We start from the raw sequence: 22466 nt of genomic DNA, 5'->3' as shown, positions 1-22466 counted from the left end.
ATGACGACAAGAGTCCAAATCTCTGTATCACAATGATTTCAATAAAGCCTTATTATTTTATGGGGGAAATATCACAAATTACCGTAGTTCATTAATAGGGAACAGAAAAGGAGGATCACATCAGCAATGGGAGACAGAAGTCTTGACACGTGTTTATAACTTAAAACACAAAAAAACCCAGTTACACCTGGTAAGATTTATGGTATAAAGCAGACTTTCACAGTCTGCATCTTTACAGGGGTTTTTCTGCTTTTGTTCACTCCTGGTGTGATTAACAAACAACAACCACAAACACAGAGCCCGCTAACTATTAGCCGTTTTCTCCCCTAAACAGTCAGTTGACTGAGAGAAATGCAATCCATTATTCTGAACGCTGAAGGAGATGTGCTCCATAGTCAAACTTATATTTCCTTCTTGTTATATTTATTATCATCACAGTACCGTATAAAACCGTGCGCTCACTTCTTAATTACCTGGAAGCACCTTAAAGACAACCAGCCCCTCTCAACAGCTGGGACAAATCATCTGGCAAACAGATAAGCATAGGAGACCAAACACTGAGGAACAAATCCTCATTACATCCTATGATAACAGCATTTTCACCATTTCAGCCAATTCCTTTCGCACAATTTGTCTCTTCTGCTCTGGCAACTTGTAGGGCCATGAACGCACTTTCACACCAGGCTGGGTTTCAAATTGGTGCTGCATGAGAGTCATGCAGACACGCAGGGGGGACAACACATCTGCAAATGGCTCTTGCAATGCATGACCTTTTTGTCCTTGAAGATCATTTCAGAGTTTTTAATGAGCTGCAGGAACCGTGTTCACTGTGAGTGGAGAACAGCCAAGTCTCCTCCTCTGATAAAGCTCCACATGTACCACTGAAAACAGTTAAATTAGTTTGAATCTGAAATCATGGCTCAAACTACTTGTTGTGAGATCATTTCTTTATTTTTCACACCAAACTGTTTAATAAGACAAACTATACACCGAGTTCATCAAATATAAGTAACACTTTAATATTATCAGGATTTCATTATAAAAACTTCAAATCAACAGGAAAACAGCTGCAGAACATGTGGATCAAAATGAATTCATTAAAAACAACACGTGGACTTCAAAAACACAGTAAATATACTAAAGTGAAAGGAGGAGTCAAAAATAGAGCTTTAATAGAATTTGAATTAACTAAGAGTAGTCACCTGTGATCTTTAAAATGGTCCTGATGTGTGCTGCTGTTTTTAACTTTTAACAGTTCTTTGCTGCCACTGTGAATAAGGTGTTTTTTTCACTAATTAAACAAAGGTTACACAGCCTCACTGCTCCATCTTCTGGTACAAACTGGTATTACATGGAAATACAGCCCCAAACCAATTTAGCTTTTGTGGACATGAAGTCACAGCAGGTGTTGTTTCAAAGATGGTGGACAGATTTAGTTCATTTTAGAAGTTTTAATTGCAACTGCTGTGTAATTATTTGCAGTTTTTGGAGAAAAGGATTTAAGAGAAGATTTTACCACAGCAAAAGTTTAAATATGAATGAAGGATTGAAATTTAACTTAGGTGAAACATAAAATGAATACATACAAAAAGAAGTTAATTGGGAAAAAATAAGAATGTTCAAATAAAAGAAATTGACATACATATCCATATCTGCAATTTTGATACAGTATCAGTTTGGTAAACAAGACATACCTATAACTTTAATAATACAGTAAGTACAACTACAAAACACTACTGTGTCCTAAGGGAACAAAGACTAAACTGTAATAGGGATAAAATTTTAGAGAATTAAAATCCCTCAAAGGAAAAACCATAAACTCGATATACATATCTATACATGCAGGTAGGGCTGGGCTATATCATACCATTCACGGTAATACTGGTGTAATGTTGGGCAACAATAAGAAAATGAAATATCGTAATAGAATATGGGTAAAACGCGCATGCGCAGTGTCTTTGTTTACATACACACATGGCGGCGACGCAGAATGAGAAGAGTGAAAGCGGATCGTTGAATGAAACGGATGAACTAGAATTGGTTTGTAAAAATGCTGCAACTTCAGTGGTGTGGAACTGGTTTAGCTTTCGTCCCTCAGATACACAACAAAATACTATTTTTGGTAGAGCATGCTAGCGGGCCATCATTATTACAGTGTTTTTTGGAAAATACGGCACACTTAAAATCAATCCTTTGATTTTTCTGAAAATCGACAGTGCCCCTTATAATCCTGTGTGCCTTATGTATGAATTCTGGTTGTGTTTACTGACCTCGAAACGATTTTATGTACACGGCGCTCGAAAATCTGTCAAATGTTTCAGTACGACTCTGCTAAGCTACGAAGCCGTACCGCTTGATGGATTGTCGGAGCATTACGGCTATCGTAGGCAGGAGCCTCGCGGAGTGATACGTACTGTGCTTCAACATACCGTATTTTCACAACCATAAGGCGCACTTAAAAGTCTTAGATTTTCTTCAAAAAGTACGGCGCGCCCTATAGCGCAGTGCGCCCTGTGTGTTGTAATGAGGACGTAGTAGAGAACACCATGAGAACGCTAAAGGGTGAAGTGCGTGCGTTGACTTCATCGCACATACCTGTATAAAAGAACAGGTATGTGCGTTATGCAGGACATCGTTGTTTTAACAACCCTGAAAATGGCAAAGAGACACGCTTATGAAGCACAGTTTAAACTGAAGGCCATCAGCTATGCGGAGGAACATGGAAATCGAGCAGCGGCGAGAGAATTTAAGATTAACGAATCGATGGTTCGCAAATGGAGGAAGCTAGAAAACAAGCTCCGGCAGGTCAAGAAAACGCAGCTGAGTTTCCGCGGACATAAGGCAAGGTGGCCCAAGTTGGAGGAAAGACTCGAGCGGTGGATCATCGAGCAAAGAACGAGCGGGAGAAGCGTTTCGACGGTCATCATTCGGCTAAAAGCAGTTTCACTAGCTGAAGAGATGAACATTGAACATTTCCAAGGAGGTCCGTCTTGGTGCTTTCGTTTTATGAAATGGTGCCATTTTTCCATCCGGACCAGGACTACGGTAGCGCAGCAACTTCCAGCGGATTATAAGGAAAAGCTGGCCATCTTCTGCTCCTACTGCAGCAAACACATCGGCGACAAAAACATCCAGCCCAGCCACATCACAAACATGGACGAGGTCCCACTCACTTTTGACATCCCAGTGAGTCACACTGTGGAGAAGAAGGGGACCAGCACGGTAGCGATACACACAACGGGGTATGAAAAGTCTTCTTTCACTGTTGTGCTTGGCTGCCATGCTAATGGACAGAAACTGCCGCCTATGGTGATTTTTAAGCGAAAGACTTTGCCTAAAGAGAAGTTTCCAGCAGGAATCATCATTAAGGCAAATGAAAAGGGCTGGATGGATGAGGAAATGATGAAAGAGTGGCTGAGGGAGGTGTATGTAAGGAGACCAGGTGGTTTTTTCCACGCATCACCATCGCTCTTAATCTGTGACTCTATGCGTGCCCATCTCACAGCCGATGTGAAAAAACTAATGAAACAAATGAACTGTGAGCTTGCTGTCATTCTGGGAGGCCTGACAAAGGAACTCCAACCGCTGGACATCGGTGTGAACCGCCCGTTCAAAGTAAGGCTGCGAGCGGCCTGGGAGCGATGGATGACCGATGGAGACCACAGTTTCACCAAGAGTGGAAGGCAGCGCCGGGCGAGTTACGCCACAATTTGCCAATGGATTGTAGATGCTTGGGCTAACATGTCTGCTGGCACTGTTGTTCGAGCTTTTGCAAAAGCCGGCATCATTTCCGAGGAGCCGCACGGCACGGAAAGTGACTCTGACAGTGACGAAAGTGAACTTGGCATGTTTGATGGAGATTTAGCGCAGCTGTTCAATTCAGACACAGAGGATGAGGACTTCGATGGGTTTGATTGATGATAAAAATGTGAGTACCAAACTTTGTTTTGCTCCTGCTTAATTTTTAAATACGCACACTTGTATGCTTGTGTGTTGTTGATGATGACGATTACCGGTAATAGAAATGTGAGTAAAGTACCGAACTCAGGATTGCTCCCGCTTTATTTTTAAATACGCATACGGTACTTGTATGCGCCCTATAATCCAGTGCGCCTTATGTGTGTGTTAAATACAGTAATGGCACACATAACTGAGACTGCGCCTTTTAGTACAGTGCGTCTTATGGTCGTGAAAATACGGTAATATTACCGTATTGTGTGTGTGAATAACCTCTTTTTAAGTTTTGTGGATATTATACATGGTTATGCTGAGGATATGTCAGCCAGTTTCCACTTGAAATGCCTTTTGGTTAAACTGTCAGCAAGGAATTTGTGTTTGCACTGTTAATTTTTATATAATTTTAATGCAGATAAAAAAAACAGCTGCTTGTTTAAGTGAAAATACATTGATGGGGTTTTTACAATACCACTATTCATTCACTCTCACATTCATACACTGGTGGAGGCAGCTACGGTTGTAGCCACAGCTGCCCTGGGGCAGACTGACAGAAGCGAGGCTGCCATATCGCGCCATCGGCCCCTCTGGCCAACACCAGTAGGCAAGTAGGGTAAAGTGTCTTGCCCAAGGACACAACGACCAGGACAGAGAGCCCAGGGATCGAACCGGCGACCTTCCGGTTACAGATGCGATTCCCAACCCCCTGAGCCACGGTCGCCCCACTAATCACAGATGTGCTTCATCACCACACTGTGGAAGAATTTGTGTATTTTAATGTACTTGGTGTGTGGAAGCCTCTCCCACATTCTTTGTAATTGTTCATTTTGTCTCCAGTGTGTCTACATTGATGTGGTTTTAGGTCCCATAATTGATTGGACGGTTTTCCACAAAGCTTACAAAGAAACTCTTTCCCACCACCACAGTGACGACAGGGTTGAGAACTGGATCCATCTGTGTTGCTCTGCTTCTAATCAATATATTATAACACTGAGCTTACCGGGCGAAAATGACTCTTCATGTTTCCAAACAGTTCATTCAGTATAACAGTTCATTCTGTATAACTCCATAAGTTTACTGATCAGACTTGTTCCAAACAATCAGGTTAAAATAACAAGATAAAAAAAAAAAAAATCCATACCTCACAGTAACTGCACTTGTAGAGTTACTTTCAGGAGTGGATCTGTTGGTGTTTGTTCAGCTGATGTGGAGCTTTAAACGTCTTCTCACACAGGTCACATTTATAAGGTCTCTCCTCAGTGTGGGTAAACATGTGTTGTTTTATCTGTGCATCTGTTGCAAACAGTTTCCCACACTGATCACAGAAGTAAACATCATTTCCAGTGTGAATCCGTAGGTGAATATTTCGGTACCGTTTGTCGCTGAAACTTTTGCCACAAAAGTCACAGCTGTACGCCTTAATTCCAGAGTGGGTAACTAGATGCCTCTGTAAGTTTCTATTTCGAGCAAAAGACTTTCCACACAACTTACAGCTGTAAGGTTTAACTCCACTGTGGATGAGTTGGTGTATTTTTAAGTCTCCAGCCTTGGTAAAAGACTTTCCACACAAGTCACAGCTGTAAGGTTTAAATCCACTATGGATTAAGTGGTGTGTTTTTAAGCTTCCAGCCTGGGTAAAATAATTTCCACACAAGTCGCAGCTGTAAGGTTTAACTCCACTGTGGAGGAGTTGGTGTCTTTTTAAGCTTCCAGCCTGGGTAAAAGACTTTCTACACAAGTCACAGCTGTAAGGTTTAACTCCACTGTGGATGAGTTGATGTTTTTTTAAGTCTCCAGCCTGGGTAAAATACTTTCCACACAAATCACAGCTGTAAGGTTTAACTCCACTGTGGATGAGTTGGTGATTTTTTAAGTGTCCAGCCTGAGTAAAAGACTTTCCACACAAGTCACAGCTGTAAGGTTTAAATCCACTGTGGATGAATTGGTGTGCTTTTAAGCTTCCAGCCTGGGTAAAAGACTTTCCACACAAGTCGCAGCTGTAAGGTTTAACTCCACTGTGGATGAGTTGATGTTTTTTAAAGTTTCCAGCCCGGGTAAAAGACTTTCCACACTCATCACAGCTGTAGGTTTTCTCTCCCTTTCTTCTGTGAGGTTTGTCGGCCTCCCGAGAGCGCTGACTTCTTGCTGCATGTTGGTCCTGCAGTGACAGAGATACAAACAGAGGCAGTGAGTGAAATGCAGTCCTGGAACAAACTGAAACTCCCTCCGTTGGTGGATTCAAACATGTCAACAAACACATTGATTGTGTGTTACCACCACCTTCTGGTCATAGTATCACATTACAATGATGTGCTTCAATGAGAGTTGAAAATGACATTATTGAAGAAATATTGATCAGTGGAGAAAATCTTTCAATTCATAAATAATTGTGAGTTGAACTGATGATATTTTTTTATTTGTGTGCTGATAAAATATGACCTTTGTATGTTCTTTTAACTTCTGCGGTTTTTGGTTGAGAATGTAGATTCAGTACAGAGATTGAAAATACGACGTAAAATGGGAATCCGACGAGTAAAGAGATCGGTTTTTATCAGATTACATCATGGAAGAGAAATTGTTTAAGCCATGTTTCCGAAGAAACAAAGAGCTGACGGATGGCCTTGATTGCAGACCAAATATAACGTTTCAGAACACTCCAGCTCACATGTTAGTCTGCTCCAAGCATTTCCACAAAGGTAAGTCTTCTGTTGTAGTTATTACGTAATTTATAATAACATAATTGTTGATGTAGGTTACAAATAAGTCTTATATTGATTTGAATTGAATTTGTTGCGCTCTGCTGCTTTGTTCACTGTGGCTTTGCGGGCTAAAGTTTGTTGTGTTTTGTTGGAAAACCAGCCTACAAAGTGCAGGAATGTACAAATCACCAAAGTAAACTGGACTTGGGCTTGTTGCAGGGATCTGAAGTTACTAAACATTTTGTGAGTGTGTGCACTCACACTTAGGACTATATAATAATAAATATGTGCGTGATGAAAGTTGGGCAGCACAGTAACATCCTTATTCCACTCTGTATGCTTGTATGGGTCTAACCCTTTCATTCAGATATTTTCCTTGTACTTTTTTTTATGCCTTTTCGTCAACTCTGTCTTTGTACAGACCTGCCGTGTTCACCATCGTTTTGTACATAACTGTTTTTGAGGCTAATAAAATGCAAGTTGGGATTAAAAGCACAAAATTTATGATTACAGGTGCTGGAAATGCTAGTGCTTGATGCGGTGTATTGATTTTATTGCCACTCGTACCCACAATGAAATGCGCAAAAGTCACATGGTCTGTCAATCTCTATATATGGATGAGCCCAGGATGGAAATATAAAGCTGGTGTTAAAGAGTTTTTAAAAACCAACCAGCTGTGCACACAGTTTCGATAACAATGTAACTGTGATATTTTTCTCACCTTTTGTGTTGAAGTCATTGTTTCCTCTGTAGTGGCTGAGCTGAGTCCAAATGGCTGAAATTGTTCCTCTGCTGCTCCACCAGACTCTTCTGCTGTTACTCAGCTGGGGCACAAAAAAGTATATATATTTATTTTATTCCTGATAAAAAAGAAGCAGAGCAAATAAACATTACTACACTCCTTAGTGACAACAATACCTATGAAACTTCAAGGTGAAAGCCCAGAAGCAGCTATAAAAAGAAAGTCATTGTAGGCAATTGATGACTTTTTCTTGATGACTTTTTCCTTTTCAGGTGCTTGTAGGCCCTACAAGCACCTGAAAGGATAAAAGCCACTGACTGTCCTGTATGTCACCGCCTTTACCCAGGGGATGCTACACCCTGTATATACGGACTTCCATAGTTCCACAAAGGAGTCCCGCTCAGACTCATTGGTAGCAGTATAAACTCAGCCACCTACAACATTTCCAAGCACCTCATAAAACATTTCAAAAATCTCTTTGCTAATGTGGAATTCAAAAATGACTTTACAAATGCAGAATTTATTCTACAATTCATTATCTAAGCACAGAATTCTGTTTTTGAAGTGTGTGGCTATTGTATTCCTCCATATAGGGGGAGCAAAAATCAGATAGGAAGTGGCACACATCATGAGGGGGTACCTGTTAACAACAAACAGTGTGGTTGGCTAAGTTAACTCGCAAACAGGAGTTAGCTGTGCCTGACTACGATAGAGACTTCTTTCTTTTTTAATGTTAATGAAACAACAAGCTAGCTATAGAAACTTAATTCGAAATAAGAAGTTCTGCTATCAGCAATAAAGATATAGAGACTGACTGGACTGATAATGGGGACAAATGTTTGACTGACTTTACACTGATATGCAAGATTGCAACTTCTCCACCCACACAAGGAAAAGGGTGGATGTATGCATGTTTTTCAGGAGCAGGAAGATGACAGCAACATCCTAGGGTCGCATGAGCTTGTGGGCCATGCAGACTTAATCTTGTAGTTGTTCATTTCTGTCTGTATTTACCAGCGGTATGTTATTCACGGGGCGATCGTGGCTCAAGAGTTGGGAGTTCGTCTTGTAATCGGAAGGTTGCCGGTTCGAGCCCTGGCTTGGACAGTCTCGGTCGTTGTGTCCTTGGGCAAGACACTTCACCCGTTGCCTACTGGTGGTGGTCAGAGGGCCCGGTGGCGCCAGTGTCCGGCAGCCATTGTGGCTACAATGTAGCTTGCCATCACCAGTGTGTGAATGGGTGGATGACTGGATATGTAAAGCGCTTTGGGGTCCTTAGGGACTAGTAAAGCACTATATAAATACAGGCCATTTACCATTCATGATGTGGTGGCAGATTTCTTTTCTTATGTATTAATCAATTTTCACATTAGTAATAGTGCTATTATTTCCTCACTTTAGTGTTCACCAGTTGTAATCATGCATGTAGAATGCTATCACAAGTGGACCCCTTGTTATTGCACCTTCACGGTGGACCCATTGTAGACTGGAAGATCTCCAGACATCCTGCTTTAAGGGAGGTTACGGGTGGTCATAACCTTTCTAAGAGATGGAGAAGGTCAAGGATGAGCTGGACTGAAAAACCCATCTCCACAGAGACTGTGTCAGCTCCCAAAAAGACAAAAAACAAACTAAAAACCAGCAATAAACAACTTAAACATAAACAATTACAAAGAAAGAACAATACAGTATCCACATCTGAACCAAAGAGTAAAACAGTGAAAAGTGGATTATTAAATATTAGGTCTCTCTCCTCCAAGTCTCTGTTAGTACATGACTTAATAATTGATCAACAAATTGATTTACTCTGCCTTACAGAAACCTGGTTGCAGCAGGATGATTATGTTAGTTTAAATGAATCAACACCCCCGAGTCATTCTAACTACCAGAAATCTCAAAGCACAGGCCGAGGGGGGGGTGTGGCAGCAATTTTTCACACCAGCCTATTAATTAATGAAAGACCAAGACAGACTTTTAATTCATTTGAAAGCCTGATGCTTAACATTGTCCACCCCAGCTGTGAAACTCAGAAACCGGTCTTACTTGTTATCTATCATCTATCGTCCACCTGGGCCCTACACAGAGTTTCTGTCTGATTTTTCAGACTTTTTATCTGATTTAATCCTCATCTCAGATAAAATAGTTATTGTGGGTGATTTTAACATCCATGTAGATGCTAAAAAGGACAGCCTCAACATTTAATCTGTTATTAGACTCAATTGGCTTCACTCAAAATGTAAAAGAACCCACCCACCACTTTAATCACACTCTAGATCTTGTTTTAACATATGGCATAGAAACTGAACATTTAACAGTGTTTCCTGAAAACCCTCTCCTGTCTGATCATGTCATTCTGTAATATACTTACATATCTACATTATTGCTAATATATATTGTATATTGTATATTGTGATATATATTGTAATATATCTATATCACTAAAGCACTTCTGGATGGATGCAAACTGCATTTCGTTGCCCTGTACCTGTGCATGTGCAATGACAATAAAGTTGAATTCTATTCTATTCTATTCTATTCTATCATTTCCTGGTAACATTTACATTTACAATAATTGATTACACAGCGGTGGAGAGTAGACTTTATCACAGTAGATGTATTTCTGAAAGCGCTGTAACAAAGTTTAAGAATATAATCCACCCACTGTTATCATCTTCAATGCCCTGTACCAACACAGAGCAGAGCAGCTATCTGAACGCTACTCCAACAGAGATCGATTATCTTGTTAATAATTTCACCTACTCACTACGTACGACTCTAGATACTGTAGCTCCTGTGAAAACTAAGGTCTCAAATCAGAAGTACCTGACTCCGTGGTATAATTCTCAAACACGTACCCTAAAGCAGATGACTTGTAATCTGGAGAGGAAATGGCGTGTCACAAATTTAGAGGATCATCATTTAGCCTGGAGAAATAGTTTGCTGCTTTATAAGAAAGCCCTCCGCTTTTGAGCCAACCATCCCTTTAACGTTAACTAGTAATGACTTCATGAACTTCTTCACAAATAAAATTTTTATCATTAGAGAAAAAATTACCAGTAATCATCGCACAGATGTAATATTATCTACAGCTACTCTTAGTACCATTGATGTTAAGTTAGACTCTTTTTCTCTAATTGATCTTTGTGAGTTAACTTCAATAATTACTTCCTCCAAACCTTCAATGTGTCTTTTAGACCCCATTCCTACAAAACTGCTCAAAGAAGTCCTGCCATTAATTAATTCTTCGATCTTAAATATGATCAACCTATCTCTAGTAATCGGCTATGTACCACAGGCTTTCAAGGTGTCTGTAGTTAAACCTTTACTCAAAAAGCCATCTCTAGACCCAGCAGTCTTAGCTAATTATAGGCCAATCTCCAACCTTCCTTTCATATCAAAAATCCTTGAAAGAGTAGTTGTCAAACAGCTAACAGACTCACTATCTATTAACAGACCTCTCTGCATTGAATCATATCTGTTATTAACCTCTGTCTCTCTTCCACAGCATGTCTTTTATCCTGTCTTCCTTCTCTCACCCGAACCAGTCGCAGCAGATGGCCGCCCCTCCCTGAACCTGGTTCTGCTGGAGGTTTCTTCCTGTTAAAAGGGAGTTTTTCCTTCCCAACGTCGCCAAAGTGCTTGCTCATAGGGGGTCATATGATTGTTGGTTTTTTCTCTGTATCTATGAAGCGCCTTGAGGCGACTTTAATTGTGATTTGGCGCTATATAAATAAAATTGAATTGAATTGAAGGTATAGGTATGCATGATGTGCTGTGGAATATTCGAGAGTATCTGTGATGGTGTATATAAGCTGTAAGGGTGGTGGCCATTATTTAGAGATGATCCCTGTGTTTGGCTGGAATGTGTCACATTGTAATATGCTTATTAAACGTACTTCAATCAAGCTCACAAGGTGTGGTGCAGGTTGTTCTTAAAATTTCCATAACAATTTGGCATTGGCACGCAGCTAACTGACTTAGCGTGACTACGCTAAGTCACATGGTCTGTCAATCTCTATAGATCAGAAGAAAAGGAAACGATTTGTAAGTGTGTGTTTTGTTAGGATGACTTTGTTAACCCCCGTTTAAAGTATAAAAATGATACCACAGCAAGAAAGCAAACATTTCATGTCATCTTAAATCTCACAAGAATGAGATTAAGTTGCTGTACCCTTGGGAATATTTAGATGTGACACAATTAAAATTACCACTACAAACAATATTAGGAGATAAAAAAATATATATTTGGAACAGAAAAACAATCTAAACGAGTGGACTAAAACTCCTTTAAAGATATGGTATGATGAATGCGAAAGCTTCAAATCAGTAGCCAACATGAAACAACTCAGATGGGTCACATATGATAGGGAATTTATCCCTGCACAAATAGATGGACGTTATACAAATTGGTTAACAAGGGGGATTGGACCATTTTGGTCAATGTCAGGAAAAGAAGGATTACATAGTTTTGCTATGTCACATTTGTCTCTTAGCAAAAATATGTAATTTGCATAGTTTCGCTAAGAGACACCTATGGTTTGGAAAACTAAGTTTTTTTTTCCAATATCTCCAGGTCAGCTCCTATTTTAACAGTAACATAAAAACTACAGAAGAACATAGTAGAGGCCTAGTCCCTCTTATAATAGAGGCTTATAAAGGTAAAGCTAAAGGTAAAGGTGATGATGAGATGATGATGAGATAGCCATTATTTGTCAGTTGCAGGTCTTTTGCCCACAACCGAGATGACAGACCTTGCCAACCGTACATACAATACAAACATCACATTGGGGAGACAGGTCAGGCCAGGTAGCTAGAGGTAAGATTTGTCATGAATCGCTGTGTGGCAGGCAAGCAGGAGTGGTGGACCCAAAAGCGCAGCTTTATTGCTGGGAAAAACCTCGTACAAACTAAACTCACCAAAAGAAAACCAAAAGTCAGAACAGAGGAACCAAGGACTGAAACACTGGAAAGAAACACTAAACTGGAGCAGAAGACCAAACACTAGGAACATAGAAGCAGAACACACAGCTAGTTGAGGGTACGACGCGACACTAACACAGAGAAACACAGGGCTTAAATACACAGATGGCAGTAATCAAGGGATGAGAGACAGGAGGGGAACACACCTGGGAGAAATCACAGCTGACGAGGCAGGGGAAACGTAAATTGAGCACACTCACATATGACACAGACCTTCACAATAAAACAGGAAACTCAGACACATGGAACCAGACAAGACACTGAACTAAACAGACAGATTCACAAACAGATGGGGAGACACCATAGACAGACAGAGACACAGACTCAAAGGCAGACCAAATATAACACATAGAACTCAAAAAATAATAATCATCATCATAAACTAGAAAATGATAACCAAAAGCGCTGGGTCACTGACCCAGGGCCATGACAAGATTAAAAATAAATTGATAGCTAAACTTATAAAATATTTAAATATGTAAGAAAAATTGAAAAGAAATCAGATGAAAACTACTAGTTCGGGTTATTGGAATTGGAATTCACATGGAGGGAATTCACATGGAAAAATTTTATTAGTTTTTTTTTTATAACCCCCAAAATAAAATACAAACAAAAAGGTCAACCGAGAGATGGATCCTGCTGGAGAAACTGTGGGGAAACTATGGCAGATCACCTTCATATATATTGGAAATGTGGATTTATAATTTGGAAAAACTATAAAACTTTCAATGAAAATAAAGTCTAAAAAAAGCCAGATAAACAGCGTGGAGGACAGGCCAAGCACCCCACTCTATGGCTGTATCCCAATTCAGGGTTGTAGCCTGAAGGCCACCAATGGGCCCTTCACTTTCCCGGATTTGAAGGATGGGTCAGGTGTATCATTTGCAGCCCAGTATATCCCAGAATTCATAGAGCAGCAGTGGCTTTGGCTAATTTTTTCACAAAAAAAACCAAACAAGCAGATGGCTGAAGCGTGGTTGCCGAAAAGTAAACTTTTAAAACTAAGTATTGAATGTTATACCACTTATTTATGTGCAAATGTTAAATAACAAAGAAGATTAAAACATTACTGTTGGCCACACGCTGGCAAAGGTATGTGACATTAGTGATGTTTGTACTTTGTGCGTTAACTTGGTTTTAAAGCTTTGACTTTAAAATATACGCCGTTCAATAGTCGACCTTAATATTAGAGTGAATGTGATGATTTTATGGATAATTAAAGTCAGATATATATCCACAAACACATTAAGCTGAAAGTCAGTGAATGCTGCTCGGTTTGCAGTCCTGAATATCACGGCACAAGCAGGATTCACTGCACTGTTAATGTTAGCTATGTTATATTGCTGCCTCTGTTCGGTGGTGTCGAGCCAAACAAACTTCAACGTATGTTTGAACGAGCTGACGGTTCACTTGTTAAGCTGAAAGAAAGATGCTTTCAGCTTAACAGTGGTCACGCATGTGTCCACTGTACCATCTGGGAGCTCTTCTTGTTTAGCACTCTGTGGTGGAAAATTTCTTTTCTCATGTAATAATCACATATTTAACCATATCACATTAGTTATAGTAATATCGCTTTCTCAGAGCACTCCTGTAACTAGTTCACATACATGTGGAATGTTAACACAGTGAGGCCATTGTAATGGGAGAAGTTAAACAGATAGTGAGACTCCTTTGTAGGGATGGGTATCGTTTAGGTTTTATCCGATACCGGTGCCAAATCGGTACTTTTGAAACGGTGCCGGTGCTCAAATGGTGCTCAAACCGGTGCTTAAAGAATGGAGAACACAAAATTGGTCCAAAAACCTCTCATCTTCAGCTGGTTTTTGTAAAAAGATAACAATGTTAGCCTTTTCTGCAGCTATGGGGCATATATGGTATCACTCTTGGCTAGAAGGAGTGCTTAACCAATGAAAAAACACAAACTTTGTCCAAAAACCAATCATGTTTAGCAGTTTCCCTCTTTTTCTTTGGTCATTTTAGCCTTTTTGGCCAGGGTGAAGGGAGTATCTGCCATCAAACAAGAAGACAGCCGCATGTAGCTATGATGATGTTTGCTAGTTCACCTTACCTGCATTAATGTAATAACGTGATTAGCCTACTCAACGTAAATTACACTCGAACAACATTAAGCTACTCACGCAGAGAAGAACAGCTGCTGCTGCATCATCATCCTCATCATTTCTGCTACACTGGCAGGGCTAGGGGCCAGGACTCTCCTCTTCATGTTTTTGGGGATGTTGCTAACTCCGGGTCCGATAACAGGCACCACACCCGCAGTAGATGCGCTCGGTGTGAGGTCTCGCAGCAAGCTATCAAATACAGCGCATTTCTTGGCTTTTAAAAAAAAAACGCTATGCGTCGCCAGGTGTTTCATCGGATTCTTGGTGTTACCTCCTTTGACAGTATCACAGTATCAGCTTAAAGCACTTGTTGCAGGCTGCTGAGTTTTGCATATTTTGCTTCGAAGTACAGCCAGACTTTTGACCGCTTCGCCTTGGACATTTTTAATCTGTAGCTCTGCTCTAAAAGAACGTACGTACCTGGACCCGCCTACTATCCTCGGAAACGTAAAATGATTGGCTAGAAGTGTATCACAGCTCAGGAAAAAAAAGCACTGAAATAAAGCACCGAAATGTGCTTTATTTCACCGGTACCCATCCCTACTCCTTTGGCTTATCAGGGATGTAAATCCTTAGGTGATGGCCACTCAGAAAACAAGGTCATAATTCTCTCTGTGAGGGAGGAAGTATAGCCCCCTGTGAGAGAAGCCAACATGTGTGTTTGTGGAATGTTCTTTGTCTGTGTGTCTTTATATAAGATGTAAGGTTACTTGTAACGCGTTACTGTAATCCGATTACTTTTTTCAAGTAACGAGTAAAGTAAGGGAATACTATTGCAAAAACGGTAATTAGATTTTTTTTTTTTTAAATTTTGCCTGTCCCGTTTGGCTCTTTTGCCATCAGAATTGTTGTCTAAAGGCAAAGAAAGATGCCCAACGGATTTACTTTACCAAATTGACCATCCCAGCCTTGCCGTACTGGTCCATTTGATTCACTTTTTATTGTTTATTTTATTTTCACTTACTGAATATGGGACAGACTTAACTGGGGGAAAGAAGGGGAGAAAGAAAGAGGGAAAGAGAAACAGCTAAGAAGAGGGACGGGGGAGAAGGGCAAAAGACAAAAACCAACAGAACGGGCAGAGAAAAAAAAATGCATATATCGATCACCTGGATCACCTGCTGAGAAAGAAAAAAGAAAACAAGCAGAAGAGAACAAGAGTAATAGAATAAACAACATCACAATGATATATGGGAATATGGCAGTAAATACTAAATGTTAAACATTATTGTGCAGCACATAAGATCAACAGAACACAGTGTGCTTTGAGGTAGGAGCCAAAAAGGGTGTAGTTTGTGGGTGTGATCACCCGTGTGTACACCTGTGAGCATGGACGCGCTTGTTTTTTTTTTTAAAAGGTTCCTTCATGTAATGATCTGCTAGAGGGTGTGGGGGGGCCACAGCCCCGTCCTCCAGGGTATGAAGCAGGTATGGAGGAGATCAAAACTCCAGACATCCAGAGGCCCCCAGAACACAAGAGACCAAGGAAGACCAACAGAGGGGCAGCCGCGCCACTGTCCCAGAAAGAGCTGAGGAGAGTCCCAGATGAGGGCTCACTCAGCAGCCGCGGAGCAGAAGCCAGGGGGAGTTGCAGTGACGTGCCCGTGAGCTCCGCCGGCAGCCAGCTGTGCCTGAGTGACCGAGCCCCAGGCCGAGAGGCCGGGGGCACCCCACCTCCGAAGTGGCCCGAGCGAGCCCCAGGCTCCAGGCCCCGATAAGCGGCCGCCAAGGAGTGAGCCGGTGTGTACCTGGACGCCCATCCCCGGACACAAAGAACCACCAGCGCACCGATGTCTGAGGGAGTCCGCCACTGGCAGGGGAAGTGGTGGTAGGGGGAGATAGGCCTCCAAACCTTGGAGGGCCTGAGATGTCCCCAGAGAGGTGGCGCCTGATACCCAACCTGACATATAGACACAGACATACAGGCACACACATATACAAACATCCATTCCCACCCTCATGCTCTCATATGCACTTAACGGTAATTAGATTACCGTTACTTTCCCGTAGGAACGCTGCGTTACTTTTTTACCAATGAGATGTGGCCATGCAGTCACATGACCAGTTTGAAACTGTGGTGGGCAGAGCGGCCCAAGCGTTTCAAAGTAGCGGACACACGGAAAGAAGAAACATGAAAACATGGCGGAGTCTACGCTAGAGCTGAAGAGGATGAACACCCTTGGCCTCACATACAAAGAATGTTTCACTTAAAAGCAGTACAAAAGAACAGATATGTCTTCAGTGCTGGTGTCTTCAGTGAGAGCCAAAACGAACCTTTTCTTTTTTCAGCGTGAAACAACTCAACTCGTGTAACCTGAGGAAACAGTAAGTTTTCTCTAAATATCTTTTTAGCTGTGGTTAGCTGGATGTCAGTCTTATGTTACAGCAGCGGTGTTGAGCTCGAGCTGCGAGTCATATTTTCGGCGCTACGTTGTAGTGAGATAAGTTTGTGGGTGTTTTGTGCAGCTTCGGCTGTCCTTTTTGCTGGTTAGCCTATAAGCTAACAGCTTGCCTGGTTAATGACGCTAGAGTTCCACACACATGCAAACAGCTCGTCTCTACTGCTTTAACTGTTAAAACAGAAGGCAATACTGCGGCTGACAGGGTTTATTATGTGAAACAGCAGCTTGTTTAGTTTAAACAGTCTGCATTAAGCTGGGCAAACACTGTGCGATTTATTTTCAGTCACGTTATTCAGCTCCTGCTCAATCTGTACAATTAAATCTCAGGGGTTAGAAGTTCATAGGTCACGATGCAGGGTCTCACACTATACGGCCTGATGCTCTGATGCAACCTGAGTGCTCAAACTGTGTGTCCATAACTGAAGGTTATCATACAAAATCTGTCTCTCGCTCTCCCTCTTTGTGTCTTTCACTCACTTACACAGACACCACCACCGTCAACTTTGCTAAATTACTAATGTAAAACATTGACCAGGCAGCTGTAATTGAGCAGCAATGTCCATCCAACTCTTTTCATGGTTGTTGAAGTCGTGATAATTTTGTGAGGCCACATTGAAAGGCCTCAGATACGGAAGCGTAGAGTTACCACCCAGGCAAAAGAAAAATAGAGCTATATCACGTTATAACATGAAAAGTATATTATTATTATTGTTCTAACAATATACCTTTCACGTTTGAACAATATAATATCACGTTATTACAATATACATAATTATCACATTCGTACAATATAAATATTATATTGCACAAACATGAAAAGCATATTGTCAGAACAATAAACTTTTAAGGTTATAACGTGATATGGTTCTATTTTTCTTTTGCCCCGGTGGCAGCTCTACGCTTATGTACTCAGATGGGCTTGCCTCATCCTACAAGTTATGCCTCCATCTCTTGTGTCCAGATCACACGCTGCACTGCCGTGCTGCTCCACCTTTTCTCTTTCATTTCTGTGTTTGTGCGTGCGCAGTGTGAGAGGCTGCGTTGAGAGGCGACAGGATTTCAAACAGGTTTGATTATCATGCAACCATACGATTGATGATTGGGAGCTGGTCGTGAGGTGTTAACTGCTTTTAGTTACCCCATGTATACTACATGATGCACACACGATTAAGGCAAAACATGGGCCGATCCCCAAAACGGTTGCGCGACTGAAAAATTGGCTCAAAATGGGCCACAAATCACACAGTGTATGCCCAGCTTTTGGAGGCTAGCTCCAAACAAATATCCGCAGCTTGGCAGTGTATACAGCACTATAATGACCAGACCTAATTCTTTTGAAAACCACACATCTTTCCACAGGTCTCCACTTCATCAGACATCACCTAGACAGAGAGCTGGATGAGGCCAGCACAAATGGCAGCCTAACCGACGAAGATGATGGATCCATGGGGTCAGGAAAGCCAGAAGCAGGTAGGGCTGCCACGATTTGTCGACTAGTCACGATTACGTCGACGACTGATTTAATAGTCGACGCGTCGTTTGAAGCTTTGTAAGATCGCAAAAGACGCAGGAATAAGTAGCAGGATTTAAGAATGTAATAACGGACTGAAACAGAAGATGGCAGCACTGCATGTACAAGGATGCCAGCTGCCGTTAAACCCAGAAGAAGAAGCAGCTGTGTCCCAGAATTCATAGCACGGCCCAGCTTAGTTTCCAACAATGGCGGTAGCTAGTTAGTTTTAATATTACTCTTATTATTCTTTCTGGGTCACAAAATAAATGTTTAACATATTTTCAGGCGAGAATGTAGCAGTGTAAACCTCAAATATCGGCTCAGTTTATCGGGACACCACATATTTTCAAAAGCGCTCCGACGTTTTCGGAGACGTCTGTTACCCACTAGCTCGATAGCGAGCCGGGGGCTAGGTCACTAGCGCCGTGAGAACACCGGACTCCCGGCAAATTGTTTTCAAACCCACCGCCGTCTTTCGCTACTCAGGTTAAATATATATGAGTCACTTAGATAAATTAAAAATGTTGTTGTTTGGCTTTTTTTTTTTTTTTTTAGTATTTTATTTGTTCTTGAGTAAATCGGTTTGTCTGAGATTAAAGTTATAGTTTTTACACAGCTGAATAAACGTCAAGCAGACAGCTGATTATCAGAAGTGTGAGATGCTGGGGAATATACTCCGGTGTCCTGTTATATTTTAGATAGCAAGGAGTTTATTAAACTTTACCGAAACAATCTGCAAATTTCATTAAAATTGAATAAACTATCATCTTGTCTTTATTTTTAGTTAGCACCTTAAAAGCTTAAAGCTGTAAGCTAATGATAGTTATATAAGAGCAGATGCTGCTGGTGCAATAAGCTGTAGTTTTACGTGCAGTGGATGATGATCTGATTAGTCGACTAATCGCATAAATAATCGGTGACTAGTCGACTATCAAAATAATCGTTTGTGGCAGCCCTAGAAGCAGGGGAGCTGGAGAGGTACCTTTCATGTCCATTCACTGGAGGTGTGGATCTATTGCATAGCATTCCTCACATCAAGAAGCTGTTGATCAAAATCAATGCAGCTCTTCCTGCATCTGGAGCTTGTGAAGGACTTCTTAGTCATGCAGGACTCCTGTTCACTGCTAAACAGTTACAGCTTCACAGAAAGAACCTTGAAAGCAAACTGCTGCTAAACCTTAACCATCACCTCACTGAGTGAAGAAATAGCACATTTTTGCTAAATATGCAGAAATACATGCACACCCATAACTTATGGTAAACTGAGCTGCCTTGTATGTACATATGTTGAAGATGCCTCGTTCTGTTTTCTCTGAGGCTGCTGTGCCATTTGGAGCAAAAATGAATATACAGTTTACAGCATATCTTGTCACTGGAAATTGTTGCACTGTTTATATGTTTATATTATTTACTGTATTGGTGAAAAAAGCTTTATGTTGTGAAAAACTGAAATCTGGAAATTAGAGTTGTTGTGTTGTTGTCCTTTTGTCCCCACAGAGGGATAAAAGGACAAGGACACCCGAAACTCTGGCTTATTGGGACCCGCACCCAGTTTCACACCTTGGCTCCGGCGATTAGAGGATCATCAGGGGGTCCTTTTGTCCCTCTGTGGGGGGATACTCCCACTAGGTTTATATCTGGGACTCTCCACCATTTGACCTTAGAATTGAAGAAGCTTCTCGGATGAGAGGTGAAACGTCTTCAAGTAACTTAAAGAAGTCCAGACGCATTTCTTTGCAAGCTCCTTTGACTACGATGACCTGGATGACTGAGAACCTTCACAGACAACGCATTCTGTACTGTACAGCAGCGGTGTCCAACCTTTTTTGCACCACGGACCAGTTTAATATCAGAAAATATTTTCACGGATGGGCCTTTAAGGTGTTGCGGATAAATACAACAAAATAAAATGATACAGACAAAGACAAAAACTGTGGTATTTTGTAAATATAATGAACGCAAATTCAGCTGTGTAATTGGGCAACTTTATTAGCATTGTTCTCCTGAAATGCACCAACAGCATCGAGAGTAACATCCTCCTCTCTGCTTCTTGACGCTCTCTAGTCACTATAGTAATGCGTAAATAGTTCTTTCAAAATAAGATACACAACTACAACACGGGAAAAGACCCAGGGAACCAGACTTAACGATTAAAAACCCTGAAAACCATACACTTCACACCCGAGCCTCAACTCTCGCGACCCGGTACCAAAGGAGCCCTGATGTTGCGGACCGCTGCTGTACAGGAGACATGGCACTAGATTGATTGACAATGGTCTACAGCAATCAGAATGCACAACACAATGTGCTGTAAAATCCAGTTAATCTAAGCGCCAGTTAATCTGGAACACCAGTGTTCCAGATCTACTGCCGTTTAGATCGACTGGCGTTGGTCGAACAGATGTGTGGCAGACTTGCGTTTCAGGAGCTGCTACCGACAAATCAGCAAAAAAAAACAAAACAAAAAAAAAAACCGCCAAATGTGTCATCTGTGACACTTGTGAGGTTATCTCAAACACACTCTGTCAGTCTTGATGCTGTTGAACAACAAAATGTTTAAAAATGTGGCGACTTTACCTGCTAATATCCTCATGCGCGACACAATCACGAAAACAGCAAACAATTAACACCACGCCGATGTTGTCCACAGGACAGCAGGAGTAAACGAGCGGGAGACTCTTGTCGTCGTAATCGTTCCCCTCGCACGTTTTATTTCTCCGGTTTCAGCGTTTTTGCTTCACAACTAAAGCGAGCAGTTTACTTTGTGCACTAATATGGACTCGAGTCAACCAGCGCCACCTCTGGCCAAGTGCCACAGCCTACAGCCAGATCAACCTGTGACACACATCTGCAGCACGTTTGAATTCGTTTCTTGCACAACACATTTGATTGCCTATATTTCTCTGGAAATGAATATTTCCAGCCAATATAGGCAATCCTTCAACATGGCTGGAGAATTGGTAGTTATATACAGTCTGTATAAGTGTGGTTAATCTAATGAACATTTGTAAGGAGATGGCAGTTACTGTGAAATCACAGCAGTTACACAGTGATTAGTACTAAACAGCCAGAAGAAGAAAGAAGAAGAAGAAGAAGAAGAAAGAAGTGTACTTTATTGGTCCCCGTGGGGAAAATCCCTCTCTGCATTTAACCCATTCACTCAGTGAAACAGTGGGCAGCCATTGGGCGCCCGGGGAGCAGTGTGTAGGGACGGTACCTTGCTCAGGGGTACCTCAGGGTAGCTGTTCAGGGGAATCGAACCCCCGACCTTCCGATCATGGGGCCGCCACTCTACCCACTGAGCTATCCCTGCCCTACAGTAAGGGTGAGTGGATATAAGAAAGTCAGTGACTCAGGTGTGTCGCTTGGTTTGTCATCTGTTTGTGAGACTGGAGGAGACGTAGAAATCTTTTGTTTTAAATCTTAGTTAGGAAAGTTCCTGTTTTAAAACAAGCACTTTTTGTGAGAAATGCAAGAAGTACATCTACAGAAAGCACACAGTTACATTCTGTCCATCATGTCGACAAAACTGAAAATGTTGAACATTGAAAAACTGAGAACGTTGGGCAAGTTCAAAAGAAATGTGTTTGTAAGAACGAAAAACCAAATTGTTCCTAAAATAGTTATGGAAAGTCTAACTGTTGTATGTCTTTGTTCTACATGTTTATCTCATGGGAAATAAAGTTGCTATTGTTTCAGTGCAGTTTTTTGACAATTCTGAGTGGATTGACACAGTACAGGTCAAAATGACCCGCAACAAAATCAATGTCACTTTTTTGTTCTTCAACATAATACAAGGGTTAACCCTGGTACATCCAAATCTACCCACAAACATGTTGAAAGATGCAATCCCAGCAATGTGGATTGTCAACACTAAAAACAACCAGTAAGCAAAGACAACAGGGATCAATTTTCTCTGTTTATTTAGCACCCACAACATTTGTAGTTGCCTTCTGCACAAGGGAAGTCCACACACACTGTGTGGTACCACTTTACGCAGAAGGTGCAATCTGCAAGATTGAATGAGATTGTCAGAGTCATTGTCTGACTGTTTAT

General features: G+C 41.3%; 1 protein-coding gene across 2 annotated transcripts in view; it reads right to left on the bottom strand.

Annotated features, from left to right (window-relative positions):
• The window catches only part of LOC112430726 (uncharacterized), a 66563-nt gene that overhangs the window by 42724 nt on the left and 1373 nt on the right, over window positions 1-22466 (bottom strand). The window contains exons 1-2 of one of the 2 annotated variants that reach the window (XM_076878322.1): window positions 8410-13230; window positions 7375-7477 (exon numbers count right to left, since the gene is read on the bottom strand). In XM_076878322.1, coding sequence (XP_076734437.1) covers window positions 7375-7392 — 18 coding nt within the window. In that variant the 5' untranslated portion in view covers window positions 7393-7477; window positions 8410-13230. Of the gene's footprint in view, window positions 1-7374; window positions 7478-8409; window positions 13231-22466 lie in introns of those variants that run through there. The other variant, XM_076878317.1, reaches the window with a different exon arrangement.

Source organism: Maylandia zebra, linkage group LG3 (assembly GCF_041146795.1).
Source record: "Maylandia zebra isolate NMK-2024a linkage group LG3, Mzebra_GT3a, whole genome shotgun sequence".
NCBI classification, from domain to species: domain Eukaryota; kingdom Metazoa; phylum Chordata; class Actinopteri; order Cichliformes; family Cichlidae; genus Maylandia; species Maylandia zebra.
The sequence above is the reverse complement of the archived record's forward strand: the minus strand, read 5'-3'. Positions and strand labels throughout refer to the sequence as shown.